Source organism: Balaenoptera physalus, assembly GCF_965194825.1.
Source record: "Balaenoptera physalus genome assembly, chromosome: 8".
Lineage (NCBI taxonomy): Eukaryota > Metazoa > Chordata > Mammalia > Artiodactyla > Balaenopteridae > Balaenoptera > Balaenoptera physalus.
Window position 1 is genome coordinate 119,349,555 of NC_138887.1, and position 26,911 is coordinate 119,376,465.

General features: G+C 41.1%; 1 protein-coding gene across 1 annotated transcript in view; it reads left to right on the forward strand.

Moving 5' to 3' along the window:
• Positions 1 to 26,911, forward strand: part of GALNTL5 (polypeptide N-acetylgalactosaminyltransferase like 5) — a 128,501-nt gene that overhangs the window by 40,433 nt on the left and 61,157 nt on the right. The window contains exons 2-3 of the mRNA XM_082473807.1: positions 11,517 to 16,947; positions 23,659 to 23,779. Of these exons, the coding sequence (XP_082329933.1) occupies positions 16,653 to 16,947; positions 23,659 to 23,779 (416 nt within the window). The 5' untranslated portion in view covers positions 11,517 to 16,652. The remainder of the gene's footprint in view (positions 1 to 11,516; positions 16,948 to 23,658; positions 23,780 to 26,911) is intronic.

Below are 26,911 nucleotides of genomic sequence, written 5' to 3' on the forward strand. Positions count from 1 at the left end.
CCACATCTTCTTTATCCACTCATCTGTCGACAGACACATTTAGGTTGCTTCCATGTCTTGGCTATTGTAAATAGAGCTGCAGTGAACATTGGGGTGCATGTATCTTTTCGAATTAGAGTTTTTGTGTTTTCCAGATATATGCCCAGGAATTGGATTGCTGGATCATATGGTAGCTCTGTTTTTAGTTTTTTAAGGAACCTCTGTACTATTCTCCATAATGGTTGTACCAGTTTACAGTCCCACCAACAATGTAGGCGGGTTCCTTTTTCCTGTGCTATAGATTTCAATAATGATGTTCAAGATGCCAAGTAGCCCTCTTCCGTGTTTTGATTCCCAACTGGGATTTTTTTTAAATTGAAGTATAGTTGATTCATAATGTTTCAGGTGTACAGCAAAGTGATTCAGTTATACATATATATATCCATATATATATACACATATACGTATGTGAAAGTTATCATACATACAAAAGAGTCTATTTACATTAAGGGATAAATAGGGAAAAACAATAAAATGAACAGATAGTAAGAAGGGAGTGAGAAAAACAAAAATGAAAGGCATCTAGATCCCTAAGACTTCACTGTTAGAAGAGAGTATTGGAAAACTTTATTTTTAAAATCACGTATTAGTTTTCCTTTCAATTACTAGGAACCAGTGATCATTTTAGGTCATTGCAGAAAGCCATCTCTGTCTCACCCTCCTCCTGGAGCAGCTGACCTGAATGTCAGTGCGAGAAGGTGGTGCCTGTATCTGACTGGAACCAACAGAAAAGCAGAAATAAGAGTCGGGTGGAAGAAAAGAGGAAAAAGGAAATGTATTCCACAGCTCTTCTCTGTTCAGCCCCCAAAGGAGCGATGAGTTGCTTCTGCGTTCCTATGGAGCTGTGTGCACCGTATAGGTTTGACCCAGTCCTTTGGGGCACAGGGCTCTGTGCATTTTCTAATAAAACTTCCCCCTTTTATTAAGTGAGAGAGGGAGTAAAGTAATCCGAAAATCACCAGAGCCTGACATATCTCATATTGGACATCTACTTGAATTAAAGGAAAACAGTGCTACGGTGTTTTCTTGCTTTTGTTTTTACTAAGACGAAAATATAGGTGCTATGGATTGGAGTTGTTAATGTTTACTTAAAAAGAAAATGACATCCAAAATAGAGCAGTCAAAGCAAACCAGAAGTGAAAGTTAACAAGTGTTACAGGAAGTCGACAGGAAGCAGAAAGTGTGGTGTGGAAATGAAACCACTTTTTAAAAAGCACATGAGGAACACAGTGGATGAGGGTGATGTTTTTCTTAGCAGGAGGCAAAGGATATCAATCACCTTAAGGTACTTTTTTTCCTCAATTTTATTTGTGGTAAAATGCACATAAAAATTTTCCTCTTAGCCGCTTTTAAGTATACAGTTCAGGGGTATAAAATACAATTATCGTGTGGTACCACCATCAGCACGTCCATCTCTATAACTCTAGTCATCTTGTAAAACTCAACAATTAATTTCCCATTCCCCTCCTCCTCCCCCAGCCCCTGGCAAGCATTCTACTTTCTCTCTCTATGATTTTGACTACTCTAAATATTATAAGTGAAAGCATACAGTATTTGTCTTTGTGACTGGCTTATTTCACTTAGCCTAATGTCCTCAAGACTCAGCCATGTTGTATCATCTGTCAGAATGTCCTTCCTTTTTAAGGCTGAATAATATTCCATTGGATGGACATGTCACATTTTGCTTATCCCCTTATCCATCGATGGGCACTTGGGTTACTTCCATGTTTTAGCTATCGTGAATAATGCTGCTTAAAAGTTTATCATTTGGCACGTGAACCAAGCTACCAACATCAAAAGGCTCCAAATAGACTGTTTCTAATTAAATAATTAATATTTTGAATAATTGACCTAGGGCCCTAGAGTTTATGTAATTCTCATTTTTAGAGCATCTTTGTCAGGCAGATGTTTTGGGCATCCCAGAACCAAAGTTTTATGTTTTTTGAGTAATTGAAGACAAAACTGATCATTCACCAAGAGGCCAATGATTAACATCTACCAGAAGCAATTTTGGTATTACTTATCCAGGGAAACTAGCTTCATTTGGCCAAATCCACTCACAGGATTTGAACCAGTGTCCTGAACAGTGTCTTTTTCCCTGTTGAAGACCTGAGCCACTCTAGGATAAGAACTATGGATTCGTATTCTGTGTCCCTGGTGTAGCCTCGCCCAGGTCTCAGTACACAGAGCCTTTAGCTGCTTCAACCAAGAGGTACCTGAAGATGAAAAACAACATCTTCTCCACCAAACATTCGTGTGTTGCCATGCTTACCAATTCCTTTGTCTTGTACTAAGTTTTATAACCTGAGTCAAACAAAACACTGGTTTAGAATAAAAGCAATGAGCTCATGGTCTATCAAATAGGGTGGACCTCCTCGGATATCAGCCAAGGGAAGGCCTCTGCCTGACATTTACTACCAGACTCAGCCTCCTCCCCAACCTCACACCCCAACCCTGGGCCCACAGTAACCGCCTCCCCCACCCCCCGGCCAATTTTCATTACTTTCTAATGGGAGTCTCTCAAATTACAGCCCTGCTTGTGAGTTTCCTAATGCTGCTGGTACCCAAAACGGTGGTGGCAGTGAGTTGTTTGAATGACTGGGAACAAGAGTGTATGGGGACTGGATTCTTACGAAGGATTTTTAAGACAAGGAAGAGCATAGGCTGGTGAATTTGACCAATAGCATGTGGAGGAACTTACAGGTAAGAGTCATGTGTTGGGAAGGTCTGTAGGCCTTTCTCATTGGAGCAAGGAATCAGACAGGATGGAGATTTTGGATAAATTACCCCAACTGGACCGGTTGGAGGGAGCCAGGCAGGACTGAGACTAAAGTCACTTCGTGAACTTTCAATTCCTTTTTTCCCTCTTCCCTCCTTTTGTTTCCTTCCCCTCCCCACCAAAAGATATTCACATTACATCATTGCTTACCAATTCCTTTGTCTTATCCTAAGCATTATCATTATTTGAGAATTTATTTAGTGACGGTGTCTCCTAGCACCATCACACGTCACGGAATACAGAGATGGACGAGATGCTTACAACCCCCAAAAACCCTTGGGATGGTTTGTGATAATAATTGGCAAATTTTATACCCAAGAGTTTTTGCCTGTTTTCTTTCAACTTGCCTCCCCTATTTCTGCTTCTCTGTCCTTTGTTTTAAGCATTGCTTTTTTCCCTCAAGAAACACAGAAACAGAAGGAAGACAGTTTTCCTGGCTCTCGATTTGAAGTTCTACCCATCTTAACAGAGTGATGCCTTTCCCATCATGTGTTTTCTTTTTCCTTCTTAACCTGAGAATAAAGCTCAGGGCTGCTTTGTTTCTCCCTATAACTGTTTAATTAGAATCGAGTAGGGTGAAACGTGCCTACGAATTTGAGAGAAAACCTCTATGGTTTCAGCCACCTAATTTCCTTTTACCCACAGGGAAAGTTCCAGGCTTTCCGGTCACTCCCGCAGAATTGGCCTCCCCTCTTGAACAAGCACCTCACTCTCTCCCCGACATTCCCTGCCGTCCATAAGTTCTATCCTTCTCATCCTCCCTTCAGCTCCTGCCGGCTACCCGCCTGGTGTCACGACTTTGTTCAGTGCCGTGTGTTTTGTTTTGTCACATTACCCTTTCCTCTTATGAATTGGTCTGGCAGCTGTGCCCCTGGACACAGCGGTTCTTTCCCTGACACCCGGCTGTGGCTACTCCAGTCTGTGGCACACAATTCAGCAATTTTTATCTTGTATCTTCCCCTATTTTCTCTCATGATTTGTCTGTCTCCCCGGCAACCCTTAAGCAACTCCTGGGCAGCACCCATGTCTTCTATGTCCTTTATACCCACAGAAAAGACCGAACACCGGCATGCTCTCAGTTTATACTTGTTTATTTTAACATGTGTCTTATGTTTTGGGTAGGCTGAACCCCTGTTCGAGAAGATCCAAAATAGAATGGAACAATACATAAGAGTCTATTTCTTGCTCACTTAACTACCCAGGGTGAATATTTCAAGTTGTTCCACGTGGTCCTACAGGAACCAGGCTGATGGAGGCTCCACCATCTTGAACGTGTGGCTTCCATCATCCCAGGCAGAGCATGGGGGGACGCTCCTGGGAGGTTTCTGGGCCAGGCCTGGAGTGGTGCACCTGCATTCCATTGAAGAGATCATAGTCATGGCCACAGCCAACTGCAACAGGCTGTGAACCATAGGCCCAGCTGGTAGGAAAGAAGAGGAGACATCTTTTGTCTTAGGAGGGACAGCAAGCATTCCCTTCCACACTCCCCGCACTTCCCATTCCATCACTTTATTCCTTGCTTTCTCCAAGAGTATTCTTCTTGAACTCCGTTCCATTGAGCAGAAGCTTCTGAGAAGATATATTTCTGCAATCGAGATGTGTATACGTTTTCTAGGGCTACCATAACAAAGTGGTACAGACCAGGTGGCTTGAACCACAGAAATTATTGTCTCATGGTTCTAGAGGCTGCAAGTCTAAGATCAAGGTGTTGTCAGGACTGGTTTTCTCTGAGACCTCTCTCCTTGGCTTGTGGACGGCTGTCTCCTTTCTGGGTCTTAACTTGGTCACCCCTCGGTATGTGTCTGTGTCCTAATCTCATCTTCTTTTTTTTAGTGTTGATTTTATTTATTTATTACTTTATTTTGGCAGCGCTGGGTCTTAGTTACGGCACACGGGAGCCTCACTGTGGCATGCGGAATCTTTAGTTGCATGTGCAGGCTACTTAGTTGCGTCATGAGAACTCTTAGTTGTGGCATGCATGCACGATCTAGTTCCCCGACCAGGGCTCGAACCCAGGCCCCCTCCACTGGGAGCGCAGAGTCTTACCCACTGGACCACCAGGGAAGTCCCTAATCTCTTCTTCTTATAAGGAAATCAGTCCTATTGGATTAGGGCCCACCCGCAAGACCTCATTTTACCTTTCTCACCTCTTTCAAGGCCCTATCTCCAAACACAGTCACATTCTGAAGAACTAGGGGTTAGGACTCCAATATATGAACTGGGTCGGGGGGGACAAAATTCAGCCCATAATAAGATGATATCTAGAAGAAGGAAGTACAGCTAGTGTCAGCAGGAAAAACGCTATTGGCTTCTCCTCTCCCTCTACTCCCTACAGCACTTTTCCCTACTGCTTACCTTGCTGGCATTCTCCTCAAAGTTTCCTCTATGGTGACTGTCCATAAGACCCGCTTAATCAGCTTTGGAGGGAGGGCTGAGAAAAGCATACAGTCTAGTTTACCCTGGCTATTCCTCAGAAGGGGTGCAACGGCTCCCAGCCCAGGAAGGAAAGGGGCCACCCTGCACCTTGGATTCTTCTTTTTAAAATTTTTTTTAATTGAAGTAGAGTTGATTTACAGGGTTGTGTTAATTTCTGCTGGAAAGCAATTTTTTAATTTATTTTTTCTATTGAAGTAGAGTTGATTTACAGTGTTTTACACCTTGGATTCTTTTTTTTTTATAAATTTATTTATTTATATTGATTTTTGGCCGCGTTGGGTCTCTGTTGCCACACGCGGTCTTCCTCTAGTTGCGGTGAGTGGGGGCTACTCTTCGTTGTGGTGCGCGGGCTTCTCATTGCGGTGGCTTCTCTTGTTGCAGAGCATGAGCTCTAGGCACACGGCCTTCAGTAGTTGTGGCACTTGGGCTCAGTAGTTGTGGCTCACGAACTCTAAAGTGCAGGCTCAGTAGTTGTGGCACACAGGCTTAGTTGCTCCGCGACATGTGGGATCTTCCCGGACCAGGGCTCGAACCCATGTCCCCTGCATTGGCAGGTGGATTCTTAACCACCACGCCACCAGGGAGGTCCTACACCTTGGCTTCTTTAGCATCCTTTCCCTGCAGGTGTAGAAGTGGATGCCCTCCACTTCAAATCACACTGCTGTTTTCCAGATTCAGGGCAGGATTCCCAGCTGTGTGCCGGAGTCCAAGAATGCAAAGATGAATAAGAAATAACCTCTCCACTCCTGGAGCTCACAGGCTGGTGGGAAAGCACCATCGGCATCTACTATTGGTTTTGCAATAAATGGACAGCAAGCATCCCCATGATAATAGCTCAACCAAACTTTATGTCAGACCTTTACCGAGTTTCCCTGGAAAGACTGTCGTTCAGTGTTATTACACGACCCTTCCCTGATTGTTCGCCGGTTCCCCTCTTGTGGATTTTCTTCTAATTACAATGTGCCTAAAAACTCCTCCAGATACTTCACCTACACAGCCACGCTAGGCGGTCAACACTACTCTCCCCGCTTAGAGATCAGACAGCTGAGGCTCAGAGAGGTTATATTGGCATTTTTCAAACTGAACGGAATCATGTAATTGTTCACTGGCTCTGCAGATGGCTTCTTAGATGAGGAATTTTTTCCCCTCAAATGAAACCTTAAGTGGAAACTAATCAGATAAAGGCAGAGATGTTCTGGTTGAAGGAGGAATACTTTCCACCCTATGACTCACACCCACTCCGAGGATCCAGAAGCACCCAGGAGAAGCCCCGAGGGACCCAAAGGAGGTCAGAATGTAACCGCTAGCTGGGTGGTATGGGCTAAGCAAAGGCTATTATAGCTTAGAAGTTTCATTTTAATTGGATTTGTTAAGTTTGAGATGTTTAGACAGTTGGATAAATTTTAGAACTCGGTGGAGAGGTAGGACATGGGGTTATAAATTTGGGTGTCAGTGCACACAAATGGTATTTTAGTCTCTAAGGATCACTGAGGTCATCTGGGAGAAAGTGCAAATAAATGGTAATAGAGGATCCAGGACTGAACCCCACAGCACTCTGATTTTAGAGGCTGAGAAAAAGAAGCTCCAGCAAAGAAGAACCAAAGGAGAGTATGCTCAGGCAAGCCAAGTTTAGAGACTGTTTCAAAAAGGAGGAAGTGACCAACTCTGCAGTATCTGCTGAGAGGCCAATAGATGAGGACATAATAGTGACTACTGGATTTGGCCGGTGTTCGTTGGTGACTTGGATGAGAGTGGTCTAACGAAGTGGTAGGGATAGGAGACTGAGCAGGTCGATTTGGAGAGTGTATAGTTAAGAGTATTATTAGATTAGGCAGGGATAACAAAGCACCCTTGAAGTCTCAGGGGCTTAACACAAATGTTCATTTGTTGCTTAAATTAGGCCTCCTGTGTATCTGGCATCTTGTAACTATGCCTTGTGGTATCTACACCCTCCATCTTGTAGCTATGCCATCTAGCAGACTTCAAAGGTCACTCTTCAGGAAAAGAGCTGGTGGGGGGGACCTCTTACTTACTCTTAAATCCCCTGGACCACAGCCCTCTGACCAGAACTAGGAGCATGGCCCCTCTTAACTGCTAAGGGCTGTAAGTCTAACTGCTTGCCCAGGAATGAGAGGAGAGCCAGCCCCGGAGACCTCATGTAACTTTTACTGCAGGGAGTAATGGATGTGAAGGATGGAGGGAGTGACCATGGAGACCTCTTCCAAGATTTTCCAAAAGAACAGTGGCTGGAAGGGGACAAAGGGTCAAGGAGGGGTATTTGTAAATTAAAAAAAAAATTTTATACACTTTTAAAGGTTATTCTTCATTTACAGTTATTACAAAATATTGGCTCTAATACCCATGTTGTACAATACATCCTTGAACCTATCTTATTACACCCAATAGTTTGTACCTCCCACTCCCCAACCCCTATATTGCCCCTCCCGCCTCCCACTGGTAACCACTAGTTTGTTCTCTATATCTGTGAGTCTACTTCTTTTTGGTTATATTCACTAGTTTGCTGTATTTTTTAGATTCCACATAAAAGTGATTTCATATAGTATTTGTCTTTCTCTGTCTGACTTGTTTCACTTAGCATAATGCCCTCCAAGTCCATCCATGTTGCTACAAATGGCAATATTGCATTCTTTTTTTTATTTTTTTAAAGAGATTGGAGTTTATTTATTTATTTATTTATTTATTTTTGGCTGTGTTGGGTCTTCGTTTCTGTGTGAGGGCTTTCTCTAGTTGCAGCGAGCGGGGGCCACTCTTCATCGCGGTGTGTGGGCCTCTCACTATCGCGGCCTCTGTTGTTGCAGAGCACAGGCTCCAGACACGCAGGCTCAGTAGTTGTGGCTCACGGGCTTAGTTGCTCCGCGGCATGTGGGATCTTCCTGGACCAGGGCTCGAACCCGTGTCCCCTGTGTTGGCAGACGGACCCGTAACCACCACGCCACCAGGGAAGGCCCGAACTGTTATATTTTAAAAGGGTGAATTTTGTGGTATGTGAATTATATCTTAATAAAAAATAAAAATAAAATTCTAACTATTGTATGTGCACCTTTCTCAGAAGGAAAGATTTGACTTTATTACAACAAACCAACCATGCAATGCTTGCAAAACTCCTGTGATAAATTTGTTCAAAAATGGGGCCAACTCACTTTTTTTCCTTCATGCTGTGAGGCTATAACGTGCATACAGTGAAGTGCACAATGTTCAGTGAACAGCCCAGTGACTGTATATGTAGGCTCTGTGAGGCTTTCACTCAGATCAAGAAGATACAGCATGTCCGGCCCTATAAAAGGCTCACTCTGGGCCTCTCTCAGAAACAAGCATTCCCACCCCCTCCCAAAGGTAATCACCACTCTGACCACTATCACTCTGGATTAGTTTTGCCTCTTCTTGAGCTTCATAGAATTAGGATTATAGGCTGTGTCTGGCTTCTATCAGTGTTAAGTCTGGGGCATTCATCCTGTTGTGTGGCTCTGTGGCTCAGTCATTTCAGTGCTGCTTTGCATTCTGTTATATGTAGAAGCACAATTCATCCATTCTCCTGTTGATGGCATTAGGGTTGTTTCCAGTTGGGGGCTACTATGAGTAAAAGCTTACCTTTTACTATTATTATAAAAGGACAAAAAAGCACCTTCCCTTAGAGCCTGTCTGAAGGAGATTCGAAGTTATGCTTGGAGGTTTATAATTGGCTGTCGTATCTGCCCCAGGAGAGGTATCAAAACCGCAGCCCACCCCGTTCCTCTCACATACCAGCAGATGGCTGGTCCCAGGCAAAACACTGAGTCACCTCCTTAATGGGGGGAGGGCCGGATCTGCTCAGACATGTTAAGAAAGAAGAAATTTTGCAAGCATTTGGCTGAATTCATGTACTAATATCTAAAGTTGAGTAATACAGAGTAAGTAAAAAGGCAGCCAGTAACTCTTTGGCTCATCTTTGTCTCTTGAGGTATTCTGAAAACTTCTTTGTTTTCTTAAGTTTATTTCAGAAGAGCCAAAAACGAGGCTTGCCCTAGAGAAGGCTAGGATTTTGACTTGCTCAATGCGAGGTTTTTCCTATTTCCTCAGCTGAGGAGAGAGAATTCTAAGACTTTCTGGAAAGACCCTTTGAACTTTGGAATTCCTGGATCCTGCCCGCTGATTGGAGCTCCCGGGCAGGGGCCTCTGGGGCTGGTGAGGAGTTGTGTGATGTCACAGGGCTTTGTGAGGCAGCCTGGGGCCGCCTGTGTTTTAAGCCCTGCCAGATGGGGCAGGGTACCCAGCACAGTCAGGTTATTTGCTCAGAATCCAGGCACCATAGAGTCACGCATTCAAGAAGAAATTCCATCTTCCAGATCATTCAGCGTAGACTCCTGCCTGATTCCGCCTATGACTCAGCTTGGAGAATACAACTACAAAGCAGCCAGTGGTTGTCTCAGTGGTAGGTGGGGGGGGGGCGGTCCTTCCACCTAGAATCAGTGGGAGCAGCGCATCAAGTCACGGAATCTTGAATGGGATGCTGGCTCTGGGGATTAGGATTAAGAAGATCAGATTTTTCAGGCTGGGTTATGCCACCTTAGAGGCTTACTGGGCATCGTAATAACTTTAGTTCTTGAAAATCAGGGCCAATTCTCACTGTATACCACAAAGGTACACCCTTTGTGTGTGCTTCTTAGGATTTATACAAAGAGAATGTATTACTTATTCAAAAAGCGAAATAGAAAAAGAAAACTCTTGGTAGTATCAGAAAGTCATAGATCTTGTATGGAGATCGGTATTAAGATTGTTCTTGGAAAGCAAGGGATTACAAATACTGATTATTTGCAGAAAAATTAGTTGTGACATGATCTAAAGCATGGTCGTGTTTTCCTGGCTCTAAAAACGAACATTTTAAAACTCAGTGACTGTAAATCCAGATTTATTTTAGGGCTCTGGTTTCTCGGTGTGTGCGTGTGCACATGTGTTAGTGAGTATTGGCAGCGTTCTTTTTTGCTTTACTGGATTTTTTTCATTAACTCTCAGGTGTTTTTTTGAATGCATTTAAAATTTTGTTTGCTATGCATACAAATCATCACTGAAATATTTTTTACAACTTAATTCTGTATTTTTCTAGCATATGGGTTTTAGTTTAGGAAATAATTGAACATGGTTTCCTTCTGAGAGTACAGAGTCGAAGAGCCAATCACAGAGCTGTGGGATCTATCTCTTGGTAGAAGTTTTCTGCGTTTTGTGGGAGTGTGGGGAGGGTGTTGGGGGCGGGAGGAGGAGAGATGAGGTGCATATTCCAGAGAACTAATGGGAGCTCTGCTTTAAGAAAATGCAATATAAGACAACTGATATTAGTAAAATAAGAAATTTGGGGGGAGGGATATTTTTATAAGTGTTCATATCTAAAGAAAATTTTCCCCAAATTTTCTTTTTTTTTTAAATTTTTAAGAAAATTTTTATTTTATAATGGAGTAGAGTTGATTTACAGTGTTGTGTTAGTTTCAGGTGTGCAACAAAGTGATTCAGTTAGACATATACATGTATCTATTCTTTCCCAAATTTTCTTAGTATGGTAGAATCTTTCTAGAGTATGGATTTATTTTATTTTTCAGTAATAATTCTATCATATGAATTCATGTGTACATTTTGTATATTAAACTTGGTGGCCTCCCCTCACCTAGTTTCTCCTTTCACTAGTTTCTAATTGCTTTTGGGTTTTGGAGAAAATCAAAACAGAAGTCTCTAAAAATTTAGACACTAATAGGAGGATGCGGTGGTAATATAAGTTAAAACAGCTTCATTCTCTTTTCAGTTCTTTTACTCCATCCATTTCCCCTAGTTAGAACTTATCTTCTTCTCTTACACATTCGATACATTTTCTTTGCATAATCAAATATTTCGTTTTTAGAGTGTTATTCATTCAGTCAATGAGCCTCTATCGTGCAACCAGGATCTTTGTCAGGACGTTAGATCCTATGTCCTAGGGGAATGCTCCCATACTGATAAACTCTCCCGAATCCAGCTTTATGTCCCCTCCCTTTACCGGGCATCCTCAGGACTCAGCCCAGGCACAGGCCCCTGACTCCAGTGGGTGGTGATGCCTGGGCCCTGCAGTTCTCGGGGAACAGACTTTCCTCCCTGGGGGGGCCTCACACTTTCCCGGCCAAGCTATGTTGTGACTTGGTCCTCGTTGCTGACCTGGTGGCCAGGAGCGGACTTGAGAGGTGACCCTCAAGGGAGGGCAGGTGTTGCCTTTTGAAACGGAGGCCTCTGTGTTATTTTCAAGGAGAGGAGGAGAGCTAGCCTTTCGTGGAGAGGAGGGGCCATTGCTGTGGGTCCAGAGTGTCCGGTGGGTCTGGGGTTTCCGGCGTGTCTCCACCCACACACTCCCATCCCGAGGCTCAGTCTCCCTCCTTTCCTGGGTTGAACACTAGCCAAGGTGAGAATCAACCTTCCCTTCCCTGCAGCTCAGCTGCCCTCATCAAGCCCTGCTTTCTCGCCCTTTGGTTGTAGGGATGAGTTTTTTATACCCTGCTAAGGAGGCCCTCTGACTCAGATATTTTGCCTTAAATTGGGGACGAATAACCCTCAGCTTTCCATTACTTTTTTCAGTTGCGTCCACAGCCTCAACTACAGCCATTTTGATTCCGTGGTATTTGTGGTGACCACTCCCTGCCCTCATCTCTCAAATGTGCCAACCAGAACACTCCTTTCCGCCAGGATTCCACCCCAGGTCACCGCAGCAAAGTTTTAGTGAGGGCACTGCTTCATTAAGGGGCTATCAGAATGCTGCCTTTCCACCAGCAGTGGGTCCTCAGGGAAGCCAGCTAGGGGTGACCCAGCCCCTAAACCCCATTTTAGACCGTTTCCCAGGACCACTCCCACTACCAACTGTTGTAGTTGGAGTTCCCCAGAAAACAGACTCTGAGATTTGCATGTGAGCACTTTATGGACGTGGGTTTGGCTTTCCAAAGTGAGGGAAATGGGTCAAGCAGAGGAAGAGGTTGGAGTGTGATGTCGTTGAGGGGCCTCTGCCAGTCCCATGGGCAGCTCTGGGCCGGAGGGGCCTTCAGAGTCATCCCAAATTGAGACAAGAGGTTTCCACCCATCGACCAGTCTTTAAGCGTGAGTTCCCTCAGGAAGGCGGAACCTTGGGCAAAGCAGCTTGCTTCAACCAAAGTTAATTCTGGGGCATGGACTTGGCTGTGAGCCTTTGGCAGTAGGGGCAACAGGTGCCCACCACTGCCTAAGGCATCGTATCCAGGTGTGTTCAGGTCTCTTTCTGGTGGTTTGAGGCCGTGGAGCTGTTATGGGCACTGGGTTCTGTTGAGCAGTATGGGTTTCCTACATGAACAACAGCAGTAAGAGCCACAGTGGAGATGCAAGCTTGTTCCTAGGGAAGAGCCAAGGTCAAAACTGTAGAAGCCAAATTCTTCCCTCCAGTCCGAGAAAGGATAAAAATGGGAGATAGTACTAAATGTTCGAGTGCCAGGAAGTCACTTGGGAAGAATTGGAGCATGAGAAGGAAAACCCATGCCAGAGGAACCTGGACCCAGGAGAGACCTGGAGAGCATGAGGCTCATTTCATTGATTACTTTTCCCAGGAGTCAGGACATCAGGGGATTTAAAGGGACAGGGACGGGAGCATCTGTATTCACATGTTTGCCAGTATTGATGCTGTTTGATTTATTTTCACATTTTATTTTCATTTTCAATCTTTTTTAAAATGTTTGCTTTAAAAACGTTTATCAAAGTAATACATACGTATAAAAAATAAAATAAAAACAAAATCTTAAAAGAAAGTCAGCAGGCCCTTCCCATTTCCCACACTGACCCCCACCCCAGTGCAACTCCCTACAAGCAAGAGACTCTTTAATCTGTTTCTTATGATGGTTACCTTCACATTTTAAATAATATTCTCAGACTTCTATTTCTTGGTTTATCTAGATTATACACCAACTTCATTTTTCTTACATGGCTTCTATTTTTTTTTAGCTTATTTTCCAATAAATCTCTGTGATTTTTTTTTTTTTTTGGTTAATACAGTTATCAGTGGTTACATCTTCATCACTCTATCAATATCGTTCCTTAGTTTTTACCATCATATAGATCATCTACCTGCACTTCTCCACCCCCAAATAATTCATCAAATCTGATATTCTTTGGACCCATCTCCTTTGTGGGGAAGGGGTGCAGCGCCCAGAGCTCAACACCAGCTTCTGTTCCAATCTCTGCTGGTTGCACCCTAAGCCCACTTTGCACCTGCCCTCCGAGACTGCTCTGCCTCTCTCCTGCATTGAATCCACTACCCTGGGTCCTTGTCTTCTTTGTTTATTCTTTGTCTTGTTGGCACTTACAATCCACACATACTTTCCCAAAAAGGAAGACAAGGAGTGTAATTTTTTGAAAACATCTTTATTCTGCTCTCAAGCTTTATTAAATTTTGACTAGATATAGAATTCTAGGTGGAGTATCATTTAACAGAATTTTGAAGCCATTGCGCTACAGTTTTTCAGAACCCAGTGGTGCTGTTGAGAAATTTGATCTCATTCTGCTTCTCCTTCTCGTATATGTCAACTGTTTCTCCTGCCTCTGGAAGCTTTTAGGATCTTTTTACATCGATCGCATTGGCCATTCTGTGGGCCCTTTTAGTTCTGGGGGAAATGTTTGTATTATTTATTTGATGCTTTTCTCCTCTTTTCTCTGATCACCTTTTGGAACCCTTTGCACTAGTTGGATGTTACATTGATACTTCCTAGAATGAAATATCACGTCTCTCATTTTTTTCCTCTCTCTTTCATTTATTTGTGCTTTCCAGAGTATTCCTTTCATGCTATTTTCCAACCTTCTGATGATTTTTCATTTTAGTAATCATGCTTTAAGTTTCAGCAGCCTCTTTTTGTTCTCTAAGTGTTCCTTTTTCAAGCCTGCTTCTCTGGTTTCATAAATGTAATGTTTTCTTAGCTCTCTCTGAACAATCAAAATCAGTGTTTTGATGTTTCGAAGGTTCTCATTTACTGTTCCCCTTTTCTGATTCAATTTGTATTTTCTTTCTTTCTGAAGGCTTCCCTCAAGCACCTCAGCCAATCCTTGGTGTCTGTACTAGTTTACTAGGGCAACCACAACAAAGTCCCTTAGGCTTGAACGATAGACGTTTATTTTCTCACAATTCTGGAACCCGGAAGTACGAGGTCAAGGTGTCAGCAGGGTTGGTGTCTTTTGAAGCCTCTCTCCTTGGCTTGCAGACGGCCACCTTCTCACTGTGTCCTCAAATGGCCTTTCCTCTGTGCCTGCATCCTTGGTGTTTCTTTCTCTTCTTATAAGGACACCAGTCCTATTGGATCAGGGCCCACCTTAATGGGCTCATTTAAACTTCATTACTAAAGACCCCATCTCCAAATACCATCATGTTGGGAGTTAGGACTTCAACATATGAGTTTAGGGGGACACAATTCAGTCCATAACAGCATTCCATTCCAACTGAAAAGTGAGACTCTAACACGCTGCCAGGAACCTCTGGGTGTTGGGCTCACCCCCCTCCCACAGGTGTCCTGTCTTCACGGTGACACGTGGGGAGTCGGCTGCTTTGTTGGGCACCCCATACGCTTCACTGTGTGGGGGGCTTTTGTCTGGGGCCTGTCTTCTCATCACAGAATAATTCTCCCCTCTCCTACCTCAGATTGAGCAGCCTGGCTTCTGGGATCCTGTGCGTGAGGCGGGAAAGAGAGCCAGGTGACTCCCCTGACCTCAGCCTCAAGCTTCCTTCTGCGGAGGCCGAGCCTCTACAATCCCATTTCTCCAGAGAAGAAATTGCCAGGCTCTTGTCTGACTTTTCTGTGCAGGGAGGGGTGTCCAGAGCCGACTGTTCTGCATGGAAGCATGTGGCCTTTTCCAAAGCCTCCCCTCGTGGCCCCTGACAAGCCTGGGCCTCCAAACCCTGAGCTGCCCTGGGGTCTGCTAGACGCATATCTGTCTCAGAGTCCCCCCTCCGCCCACCTGGAGTTGTGACTCCCTCTGTCCTTCCAAGTCATGGTCACACGGCCAATAGTGTGTCTTCCAAACCTGTACTGAAATCGCCATGCATTTTTCTCTCTACCACTCTTTTCCCAGGAGAGTTTTCAGCTTTATTTTTGTTCACAGTTGAGTCAGGAGGGAGAGGACACAAGACACACACTTTCAATCTATCAACTTTAAAGGAAGCCTCTCAAGACTTTCTTGTTTGATAAATTATGAAATATTTCAAACGTAGGAGAAATACAGAGAAAAATATCAGGAGCGCTCTGTGTGCACATCATCAAGCTTTATCAGACCTCCTCATTTGCCATATTTGCTTCAGAACTTTTAAAAAGTAAGCATTAAGGGGAATTCCCTGGTGGTCCAGTGGTTACTACTCCTCACTTCCACTGCCAAGGGCCCAGGTTCAATCCCTGGTTAGGGAACTAAGATCCCACAACCCACGACCAAGAAAAAAAAGCATTAAGGACACAGCCTGAGCTCTTTATCCGCCTCCCACACAGAGGTGATCACTATCCTGTATTTTTCCTATATTTGTGTAGACCGTGCACATGCATGGTATTTTCCCCTAACATTTGCTACCCTCAAGCCTACGCATAAACAATTGCACTGCTTTTCGTGTTTTCCAGATTTATATAGGTAACATCATACCCTACTTGTTTATTGTGCAACATTATGTTTTTTAGATTTTACGATATTAATCCATGTCGCTTCAGTAGGTTCATTTCCAACACTGAATGAATAGCCTCAGTTTATCAGTTCTCCTGTTGAGGGAAACTAGAGTTGTGTCTGATTTCTACCACAAACATGACTCCAGTAAACTTCCTTGTACATGTCTCCTGGTGAGAGTCTCTTTGGGGTATATTTCTAGGGATGGAACTACTTCCACGTTCCCTATGTATAGACTCAACCTGCATAGAGATTGCAAAGTGGCTGTACCATTTCACAGTCCCATCAGGGGGGTCCGCGCTTCTCACTGCCCACTTTCTTTCCACCATGGGATAGTGCATGTTTTTACATTTCTAACAGTCTGATTAGTGTCAAATCAGCTTTTTAAAACAGAGACCTATGCCATCACTCCTAGATGCGTCGAGAAGGTGGAAGGGATGAGAAACCTTTCTTTACATTGTTTGCTTTAGTTTTATCTCAGGAGTCTGGGTCAATGACTTTAAATGATAGTGTATGTTTTATAAGCACGTTATACATTTTCACGTTAAGAAATCTGATGAATATCAGTTTTAAGAGTTTTTTAAAGGATACACTTTCTCGTATCAAAGTATATGATAAGCGCTGATATCAAAATAATCCTGTTTTTAAAACACTGTATATTGAATTTAAGCCAAGTCGATGATCTCTAAACCATCACAATAGCTAATACAGCTTCTCTTAAATCCTTCTGGTTTAGGAAATGTTAAAGTGGACCTTCAAAAATGCTAGGTTTACAATGAGAAATGTTATAATTCAATGTTTACTCTATGGATCCTTGACACTTGGGATCTGGACAACCATCTTTATTTATTTTCACCGTAATCATGTGAAGAACCAGGAGAAGAAGATCCAGGAGAAAGGAAATCCATTAATTTGGTCCCTTGGGAAGAAATTGCAAACTACACATGGCTCAGTGCAAATACCAAGACCTTATGTAAGAGTCAAAAGGCCTAATGAAGATGAAACTACAGAACAGAAGTCATTTTTAAAATTAAGTAAGTACTTTGATTTCCTCTGTTAGCCATTTTAAGGGGAAAATATACCATAAATTTAATAATTGGGAAGAGAGAATGTCCTTTTTTAGAGCAATTCAATTTTAAATTATGAAATATTTCTCATATATATTCATATATATCCATACACACACACACACACACACACACACACACACACACACACAGAGAAAATAATAAAACAGGCTTGTATGTATTTACCACCTAAATTTAACAATTTTTATGTAGTTTGCTATATTTGTTTCAGATAGCTTTCTGTGTTTTGAAGAAATAAATTTTAATAGGTACAGTAAAAACTTCACCCCAATTCTTCCTCCTCCCTAGATAACTTCCTCATTTCTTTTATGTATTTTCTTTAAGAAAAATACAGTATGTATTTTTAAAAATAAATTTATTTGTTTAGGCTGCGTAATATTTGTAGCTATTCTGGAATAAATTGCAATGCCACTATGGATATTAACATGTAAGTCTTTGTATAAGCATATTTTGTTTCTCTCAGGTAAATACCTAGGTATGGGATGGATGGGTCATATGGTAGCTGTATGCTTAACTTTAAAGAAAATGACAAACCGGTTTCCAAAGGAAGGGTGCCATTTTATATTTCCTTCAACAGTGGATGAGAATTCCATTCTCTCCAGATTTGGCCAACACTTGACATGGTCAGATTTTTAGATTTTAACCATTCTAATGCGTGAGTAATGGTATCATAGTGGCCTTAATTTGCATTTCCCTACAACTAAGGATTTTGAACACCTTTTCATGTGCTTAGTGGCCACACATACATCTCCTTTTGTAAAGTGTCTCTGCAAGTCTTCTGTCCATTTTTAAATTGGGATGTTTGTCTTCTGATTTCTAAGGCTTTTAAAATATATTCTGGTATCAAATCCTTTGTGAGTTGCAAATATTTTGCACAAGTCTGTGCCTTGTCTTTTCATTCTCTGTTTTTTTTAATTGAGATATAATTGATATATATCATTGTATTCGTTTTAGGTGTACAACACAATGATTTTTATATATGTATATATTGCAAAATGGTTACCACAATAAATTTAATTAACATCCATCATCACACATAGTTACCATTTTTTTCTTGTGATGATAACTTTTTAATTTTTTAAATTTTTTTACTGTTAATATACAATTTATTCTTATATTCCAAAAGGAGAATGTTTTCTAATTTCTACAGTTGAAAACAAGATTATTTATAATCACGTAATTCACCATTATTATTCATTGCATTTTCTTTGGAAAGGATAAAAGTTATCTCAGTACTTCAGGAGATAACTTAAGGTATACTGTCTTAGCAACTTGCAAGTATATAATACAGTGTGCTGACTAGAGTCACCATGCTGGGCATCTTCATTCTCCTCTGAGTGGTTTCATTCGAGAAGCAAGATTTTAAATTTCGATGGTCAATTTATCACATTTTCTTGTGTGGTTTATGTTTTTTATGTTTTATCTAAGAAATCTTTGCCTACCTCAAGTTCACAAATATTTCCTTCTATCGTTTTTTTTTTAGAAATTTTAAAGTTTTAGGTTTTACATTAACTCCGTTTTGAATTAATTTCTGTGATGCTGCGAGGTAAGGATCATAGTTCATTTTTCCATATGGATCCAACACCATTTGTTGAAAAACTTTCATTTTCCCATCTTGGTCCCTTTATCAAAAATCAATTGGCCAGGGCTTCCCTGGTGGCGCAGTGGTTAAGAATCTGCCTGCCAATGCAGGGGACATACGTTCGAACCCTGGTCCAGGAAGATCCCACATGCTGTGGAGCAACTAAGCCGTGCGCCACAACTACTGTGCCTGCACTCTAGAGCCCGTGAGCCACAACTACTGCGCCTGCGTGCCACAACTACTGAAGCCCGTGCGCCTAGAGCCCATGCTCCGCAAAAAGAGAAGCCACCGCAATAAGTCCGTGCACCGCAACCAAGAGTAGCCCCTGCTCGCCCCAACTAGAGAAAGCCCGTGCACAGCAACGAAGACACAATGCAGCCAAAAATAAATTAAATAAATAAATTTATTTTTTAAAAATCAATTGGTCATTTTTGTTGTATCTGTTTCTGAACTCTATTCTCATTCTTCTTAGAAATTGTTTTGGTTACTCTAGGTCTTTTGCTTGTCCATATATATTTTAGAAACAGCTTGTCAATTTCTACAAAAAAGCCTGCTGGTATTTTGAATGGAATTGCATTGAGTCTATAGATCAGTCTGGGGAGAATTGATATCTTAATAATATTACTTTACCTGCATTCCACATATTTTAATATGTTGAATTTTCATTTTCATTCTGTTCTATGTATTTTTATATTCCCTTTGAGACTTTCTTCTTGGATTATTTGGAAATAGATTGTTTAATTTCCAAGTGTTTCGAATAATTTTCTGTCTTTCTATAACTGACATCTAGTTTGATTCCACTGTAGTCACAAAATATACGCTATGATTTCGATTCTTTTAGGGTTTTTTTGAGGTTTGTTTTATGATCCAGGATATGGCCTATCTTGGTGAATGCTCCATGGATACTTGAAAAAAAATGTGTATTCCGGTATTGTTAGGTGAAGTGTTTTATATATATGTAACCTCAGTCAGATCCGGTTGGTTGATTGTATTGTTCAATTCTTCTGTATCCTTGCTGAGTTTTTGGCTAGTAGTTCTGACAGTTGCTAAGAGTGGGTGTTGAAGAGCCCAATTATAATCATGGGTTTGTCTGTTTCTCCTTTCAACCCTATGCGTTTTTGTTCCATGTATTTTGAGACTGTTTTTTGGTATGTTTCTATTTAGGATCATCATATATTACTGATAGACTGATCTTTTATCAGTGTATACTGTCTCTCTTTGTCTCTAGTAATTTTCTTTGTTCTAAAGTCTATTTTATCTGATATTAATGTAGTTAGTCCTGCTTTTTAAATTATTTGCAAGATATATCTTTTTCTATCCTTTTACTTTCAATCCACCTACATCACATTGAGGGGAGTTTCTTGTAGACAGCATATTGTTAGAACATATTTTTTAATGCACTCTCACAATCTATGTCTTTAACTGATATATTTAGATCATTTGCATTTAATATAATTACTCATATGTTAAGGTTTAAGTCAGCCATTTTATTATTTTTTTGTTTGCTTCTTCCATTTCTCATTCTTCTGTTCTCTTTTCTTACCTTATTGTGAGTTACCTGAACATGTTTCAGAATCTCATCTTGATTTACTTCCAGTATTCTTTTTTTTTTAATTAATTAATTAATTAATTTAATTTTGGCTGTGTTGGGTCTTCGTTTCTGTGCGAGGGCTTTCTCTAGTTGCGGCAAGCGGGGGCCACTCTTCATTGCAGTGCGCGGGCCTCTCACTATCGCGGCCTCTCTTGTTGCGGAGCACAGGCTCCAGACGCGCAGGCTCAGTAGTTGTGGCTCACGGGCCTAGTTGCTCCACGGCACGTGGGATCTTCCCAGACCAGGGCTCGAACCCATGTCCCCTGCATTGGCAGGCAGATTCTCAACCACTGCGCCACCAGGGAAACCCCAGTATTCTTTTAATGTATTGCTTTGTGTAGCTCTATTCGTGGTTGCTCTAGGTATTAACATGATACATATGTAACTCACTGAGGTCTCCTTGAATCAATGTTTTGCCACTTCCAGTAAAGCGTAAAAAGCAAAGTCCATTAGCATCCTCAATTTTAAAATACGATTATCTTCAGCATTTCCTCTGTGTACACGGAGCACCACATCAGATGGTGTTGTAGTGTTTGCTCCAATCACTGAGTGAGACTTAAGAAACTCATGAGCACAGGCTATTATATTTTTTACCCTTTTGGATGTTCTTTTTTCTTTTCTGAGGTTGCAACCCTTCATCTGCTATGATTTTCCTTTTTTGTTTACAGAACTTTCTTTTTCGATTCTTTGAGGGTGGGTTTGCTAGTCACAAATTCTTAGTGTTTCTTCATCTGAACGTATCTTTATTTTTCTCATGATTCCTGAAGGATATTTTTGCTGACCTAGACTTTGCTGATGATAGTTCTTTCTGTTCAGCACTCGAAAATGTTTTCCCACTTCCTTCTCTCCTCCATGATTCAGACGAGAAATCCACAGTCATTCAGATCTTTCCTCTGTGAGTACTGCCTCCTTTCTGTCTGCAGCTTTCAAGAGTTTTCTTTTGTCTGGAGTTTTCAGAAGCTTAATTATGACGTGGCATGGATTTCTTTGGTGTATCCTACTTGGGAGTTTGCTCAGCCTCTTGAAGCTGTAGACGTCCATCTTTCACCAAATTTGTGAACTTTTCTACTATTATTTTTTAGAGCACTTTTTCATTCCTCACTCTCCTATCCTTCTGAGACTCCAATAATACGAATATTAGCTCTTTTGTTGTTAGCTCATGGGTCCCTGAGACTCTCTTCATTTTTCTTTTTTTTAGTCTATTTTCTCCGTTGCTCAGAGTAGGTGGATTCTGTTATCACTATTCTACTTAATATTAAGCCCATCTAGCGAGTGTTTTATTAGATTATTTTTAGTTCTATAATTTCCATTTGGTTCTTTTTTATAACTTCTATTTCTTTGCTGAGATTTCCCCTTTTTGTGTTTCTGAGCATTTTTATGATGGCTGCTTTAACATCTGAGATCATTCTGACCTCTGATTCATCTTGGTATTGACATCTGTCGATTGTCTTTTCCTATTCAATTTGAGATCTCCCTGGTTCTTTGTACGACAAAAGATTTTTGGTTGTATCCTGGGCATTTTGGACATTATGAAACTCTGGGCCCTGTTTAAGCGTCTTTGTTAGGCCGACCTCTGTTGAGATGCAGCACAAGGGCCAGGTGGGTGGGTGTGTTTGCTTCCTGCTGGACCTGCCGACTCCACCCTGGCAACCGTGGAGCATGGGCACTGCCACGCTGTGGATGGTGGAGGGGACGTTCAGCAGCCCCGTTGGTGAAATGGGGTGCTGACTTGCATGACATTGTTGTCTCTGAGTTCAGCTCCCCAGTGGGCCTCCCTGACACCAGGGTCAGGAGATGGGGTAAGCAGAATATCAACTATCCCTCTTTGCACAACCTGCTGCGATTGAGGGTGGAGGTTCAGCTCTCCCTGGACCCCCATGGATATGAGGGGCAGTGGGTACATGGCGTAGTGAGTAGCCTCACCTTGCACCACCTCGTTAAGACTTGTTGCTGCCAGGTGGAGCTGGAGGCTCAGCACGCCACTGACAAGACACTACCTTAGGGAGAATCAGAGCACCACCTGCTTCTACCCAGCAGACTTCTGGAAGACCAGCTTCCTGCTCAGCCCACCCACACCAGCCAGACAGGTAATCAGAACACTGCCTTCTTCTGCCAGGAAGGGGGATGGAAGGGTAGGTTATGCTCAGGGGAGAGGAGCACGGCCCCTTGTTCTCTTGGGGTAGAGGTGGACCTGCTCCCTGCTCTCCCCACTGGAGCCAACAGGGGGCGGTGTGGTTCTCCCGTTGGTGCTTGATTGGACTAGAGTGGGTGCTGCCAGAGGGTTTCTGTGGTTAGTTATCCTTTTTCCTGGCCCTGTGGCTGATGGAACAGGCTTATCTTGGCGCTTGTTTTGTCTGTGCCCATTAGTGGTTCCACCTGCAGCCTTCGACAGCCCCCTGTCTGGGATTTATGGGAGGCAAGAAAGAAATCAGGAGCCCACTGTGTCCTTGCCCCTGTCCCGAGGCTCCCAGGCAACCTGCCTCCTTACACTCGCCTTTCAGAGCCAAGGAGTTTTTAGGTGTAAGAAAGAGGACCGAGGGGAAATGGGGTCACTCTTTGATGGGAATTCTCTTTATATCTGGTATAGAATTTATACCAATTTTGGAAAACACTCTTTGGGCATTGGAAAAGAAAGTTTATTCTCTCAAAAACAAAGCACAACATAAAATCTACTAAGGAAACTTAACTAATTACGTTATTCAAGTTTCTAACTTTTTGTCTGATTCAGAGTTGTTCTTAAAAACTTCCATTACTGTTCGTTTGTGGCAACATATATTGATATTTCTAACAATTTTTCTTTAAGTATTTTGTTGCAGCATTATTTGATGTCTACAAGCTCATTACTATTAAATCTTTACTGTGACTTATTGTGAGTATAAAATGACCTTCTGGATTGTCCTTCCAGTGAATTCTATGCTTTAAAAATTATTTTGACTCCTGTAGTCTTTGACCGTTCTTTCACTTTTAACCATTTTAGTTCATCTTATTTATCGTTTATGGTTACATTTGGTTTTTTATTACCATCTAAGAGTTTTTATCTTTTAATGGGAAATTTATGCCAACTTCATTTATTGCTATGACTGATATGTTTGGGTTGTCCTCTGTCATCTTGTATTATTCTCTCAAACAGAGTTTTGGGAGAGGGGCTTCAGCTCCCATTCTCCCACCTTCCCTAAATCCCTCAGTTAATATAATTTCACACAACAGTTGCAAATCATGATGGGACCAAGGAGGCTGAGCACTTCCTTCTCTGGAGAAACTGAATGACTCTAGGGTAGCTTGTTGTTCATACTTTGCTAAGGAATCTGCTTTGACTTGTGTGAATACTTTGATTTTAACCTTGTCATCTGGGAGTAGTTTAGGTTCCAGGAAAACTACTCTGACATGTTATAAAAGGAGTGAATTCAGGATATAGTTGTTATTGTCCTTTATCAACGTGATGGTAGTAAACCTATACTTATGTGACTAATACCTTTTCTTGCAGGTAAGGATTTTAACTATTCGGACCCAGAACTTATTCATGGATATTCAAAATATGGATTTAATTCCATTATCAGTAAAAACTTGGGCAACCACAGAGATGTGCCAGATACCAGGAATAAAATGTATGTTCCTCCTGATATTTTTTTTTACATATTACATAGTTTCAGATATACAACATAATGATTTGATATTTGTATATGTTGCAAAATGATCATCACAGTAAGTCTAGTTAACATCGGTCATTATACATAGATACAAAAAAGATTTTTTTCTTGTGATGAGAACTTTTAAGATTCTTAGTAACTTTCTAATATGCAATACAGTATTACTAACTACAGTCACCATGCTATACATTACATCCCTGTGACATTTATTTTATAACTGGAAGTTTGTACCTTTTCACCTCCTTCACCCGTTTCACCCACCCCCTGCCTCTGGCGACCACCAATCTGTTCTCTGTATCTTGAGCTTGTTTTTTTTGGGGGGGGGGACGGATTGTGTTTTGTTTGTTTGAGATTCTACATGTAAGTGAGAGCATATGGTATTTGTCTTTCTCTGACTTGTTTCACTTAGCATAATGCCCTCAAGATCCATTCATGTTATTGCAAATGGCAAGATTTCCTCCTTTTTTATGGCTGAATTATATATATAGATGTAGATATATCACATATAGATATAGCTATATAGATATATATTACCTTTTCTTTATTCATCCACCCATGGACACTTAGGTTGCTCCCATGTCTTGGCTTGTAAATAATGCTGTAATGAACATGGGGGTGCATGTATCTTTTTGAGTTAGTGCTTTTGTTTTCTTCAGGTAAATACCCAGAATTGGAATTGCTGGATCATATGGCAGTTCTATTTTTAATCTTTGGAGGAACTTCCATACTGGTTTTCCATAGTGGCTGCACCAATTTACATTCCTACCAAAGGCGCACAAGGGTTCCCTTTTCTCCACATCCTCACCAACTCTTGTTACTTCTTGTCTTTTTGATAAGAGCCATTCAAACAGGTGTGAAGTGATATCTTATTGTGGTTTTGATTTGCATTTCCCTGATGATTAGTGATGCTGAGCATCTTTTCATGTGCCTGTTGCCCATCTGTATGTCTTCTTTGGAAAAAATGTCTATTCAGATCCTCTGCCCATTTTTTAATCAGATTGGTTTGTTTGTTTTTTCAATATTGAGTTGTATGAGTTCTTTACATATGTTAGGTATTAACCCCTTATCAGATATATGATTTGCAAATATTTTCTCCCATTTGGTAGGTTGCCTTTTCATTTTGTTGAAGGTTTCCTTTGCTGTGCAGAAGCTTTATAGTTTGATGTAGTCCCACTTATTTATTTTTGCTTTTGTTGCCTTTGCTTTTGGTGTCAGATCCACATAAATCAAGACTGATGTTAAGGAGCTTACTGCCTATCTTTTCTTCCAGGAGTTTTATGGTTTTAGGTCTTATATTCATTTAATTCATTTCTAGTTAAGTTGAGGGTATGGTGTAAGATAGAGGTCCAGTTTCATTCTTTTGCATGTAGCTGTTCAGTTTTTCCAACACCATTTATTGAAGAGACTGTTCTTTCCCCATCGTATATTCTTGGCTTCATCGTAAATTAATTGACCATGTATGTGTGGGTTTATTTCTGGGCTTTCTACTCTGCTCCATTGATCTATGTGTCTTTTTATGCCAGTACCATACTGTTTTTATTACAATAGCTTTGTACTATAGTTTGAAATCAGGGAGTGTGAGTCCTCCAGCTTTGTTCTTCTTTCTCAAGATTGCTTTGGCTATTTGGGGTCTTTTGTAATTCCACACAAATTCTAGGATTGTTTGTTCTATTTCTGTGAAAAATGCCATTGTAATTTTGATAGGGATTGCATTGAACCTGTAGATTGCTTTAGGAAATATGGACATTTTAACAATATTAATTCTTCCAATCCATAAGCACAGAATATCTTTCCATTTCCTTCAATTTCTTTTGTTAATGTCTAATAGTTTTCAGTGTACTGGTCTAAAAACAAATAAGGTCTAACTTTTAAACACTTACTAACCAGATTTTAATTTTGGCATATTAGAGGTCTTGTAATATAGTTTCCTGTTTTTAGAACTTGAAGTCAGATAATGTCAAGAGCCTACTTCAAAATTCTAGAGCTTATAGTGTAGAGAATATCTTCTCCTTGGCTCAGAGTGTGTTCTAGAGGTTTCCAAGAATTCCATCACCCACAAGTTCTTTTTATTAAATCACCAATGAAGACTTTTGGTCAAAGCGAGATTTATTCCTAATACAAAACGCTTCAGACAGCTACCTATTTTTTTCTTCAAAGTCTGCTTTTTTTAAAAAATTGTTCCTTCAATCGTTTGTGTAAGTGCCTTTTTAAAAAACTTTTGGTAAACTGTATATAACATAAAATTTACCATTTTAACTCTTTTTAACTGTACAAGTTGGTGGCATTAAGTATATTAACATTGTTATACAGCCATCGCCATTATCCATCTGCAGAACTTTTCATCATCCCAAACTGAGACTCTGTCTTCATTAAACATTTACTCCCCATTCTTCCCTCCATCCAATCCCCTGGCAACCACCACTCTACATTCTGTCACTATGAATTTTATCTACTCTAGGTACTTCATAAAAGCAGAATCATACAATATTTGCCTTTTGTGTCTGGCTTATTTCACTTAGCATAATGTCCTCAAGTTTCATTCATGTTGTAGCAATTGTGTGTTAATATCTTTTTAATATATTTTAGGTTCTGATGGTTTCTAGCCAAAGAGGGCTGATAGTCTCTCTTTACTAAATAAGAAGTACTTAAGGAATATAAGCCTCTTCCAGTAATACGGAGACAAAAGCCATGTTCCAAAAAACAGGGCAAAGTGGGACCCACTTTGTCTTGTTGCAACTTATGTACAAGACAAACATTTGAAGCCACAAACATAAGAATCAACAAAGTTTCTAGGTAGCTAAATATCACTTATGATATGGCACATTCAAGAGATGTAGTGCTTCAACATTGTAAACCAACTATACTTCAATTTAAAAAAAAGAATAACTATTTTTCACTGAAGAAAAAAAGAGATATAATGTTTGCACATGATGACACAATCTATCTGGCTCATAATGAAAGAAAAAGAATTTAAATTTATTCAAACCATAGAACATGGTAGACATTTAATTTAGAGGACAACTTTTTTTTCTCAATTGAATATTGAACTACTGCAAAGGGAGGTCAATATTTTTGCATGCTTACAAGTTA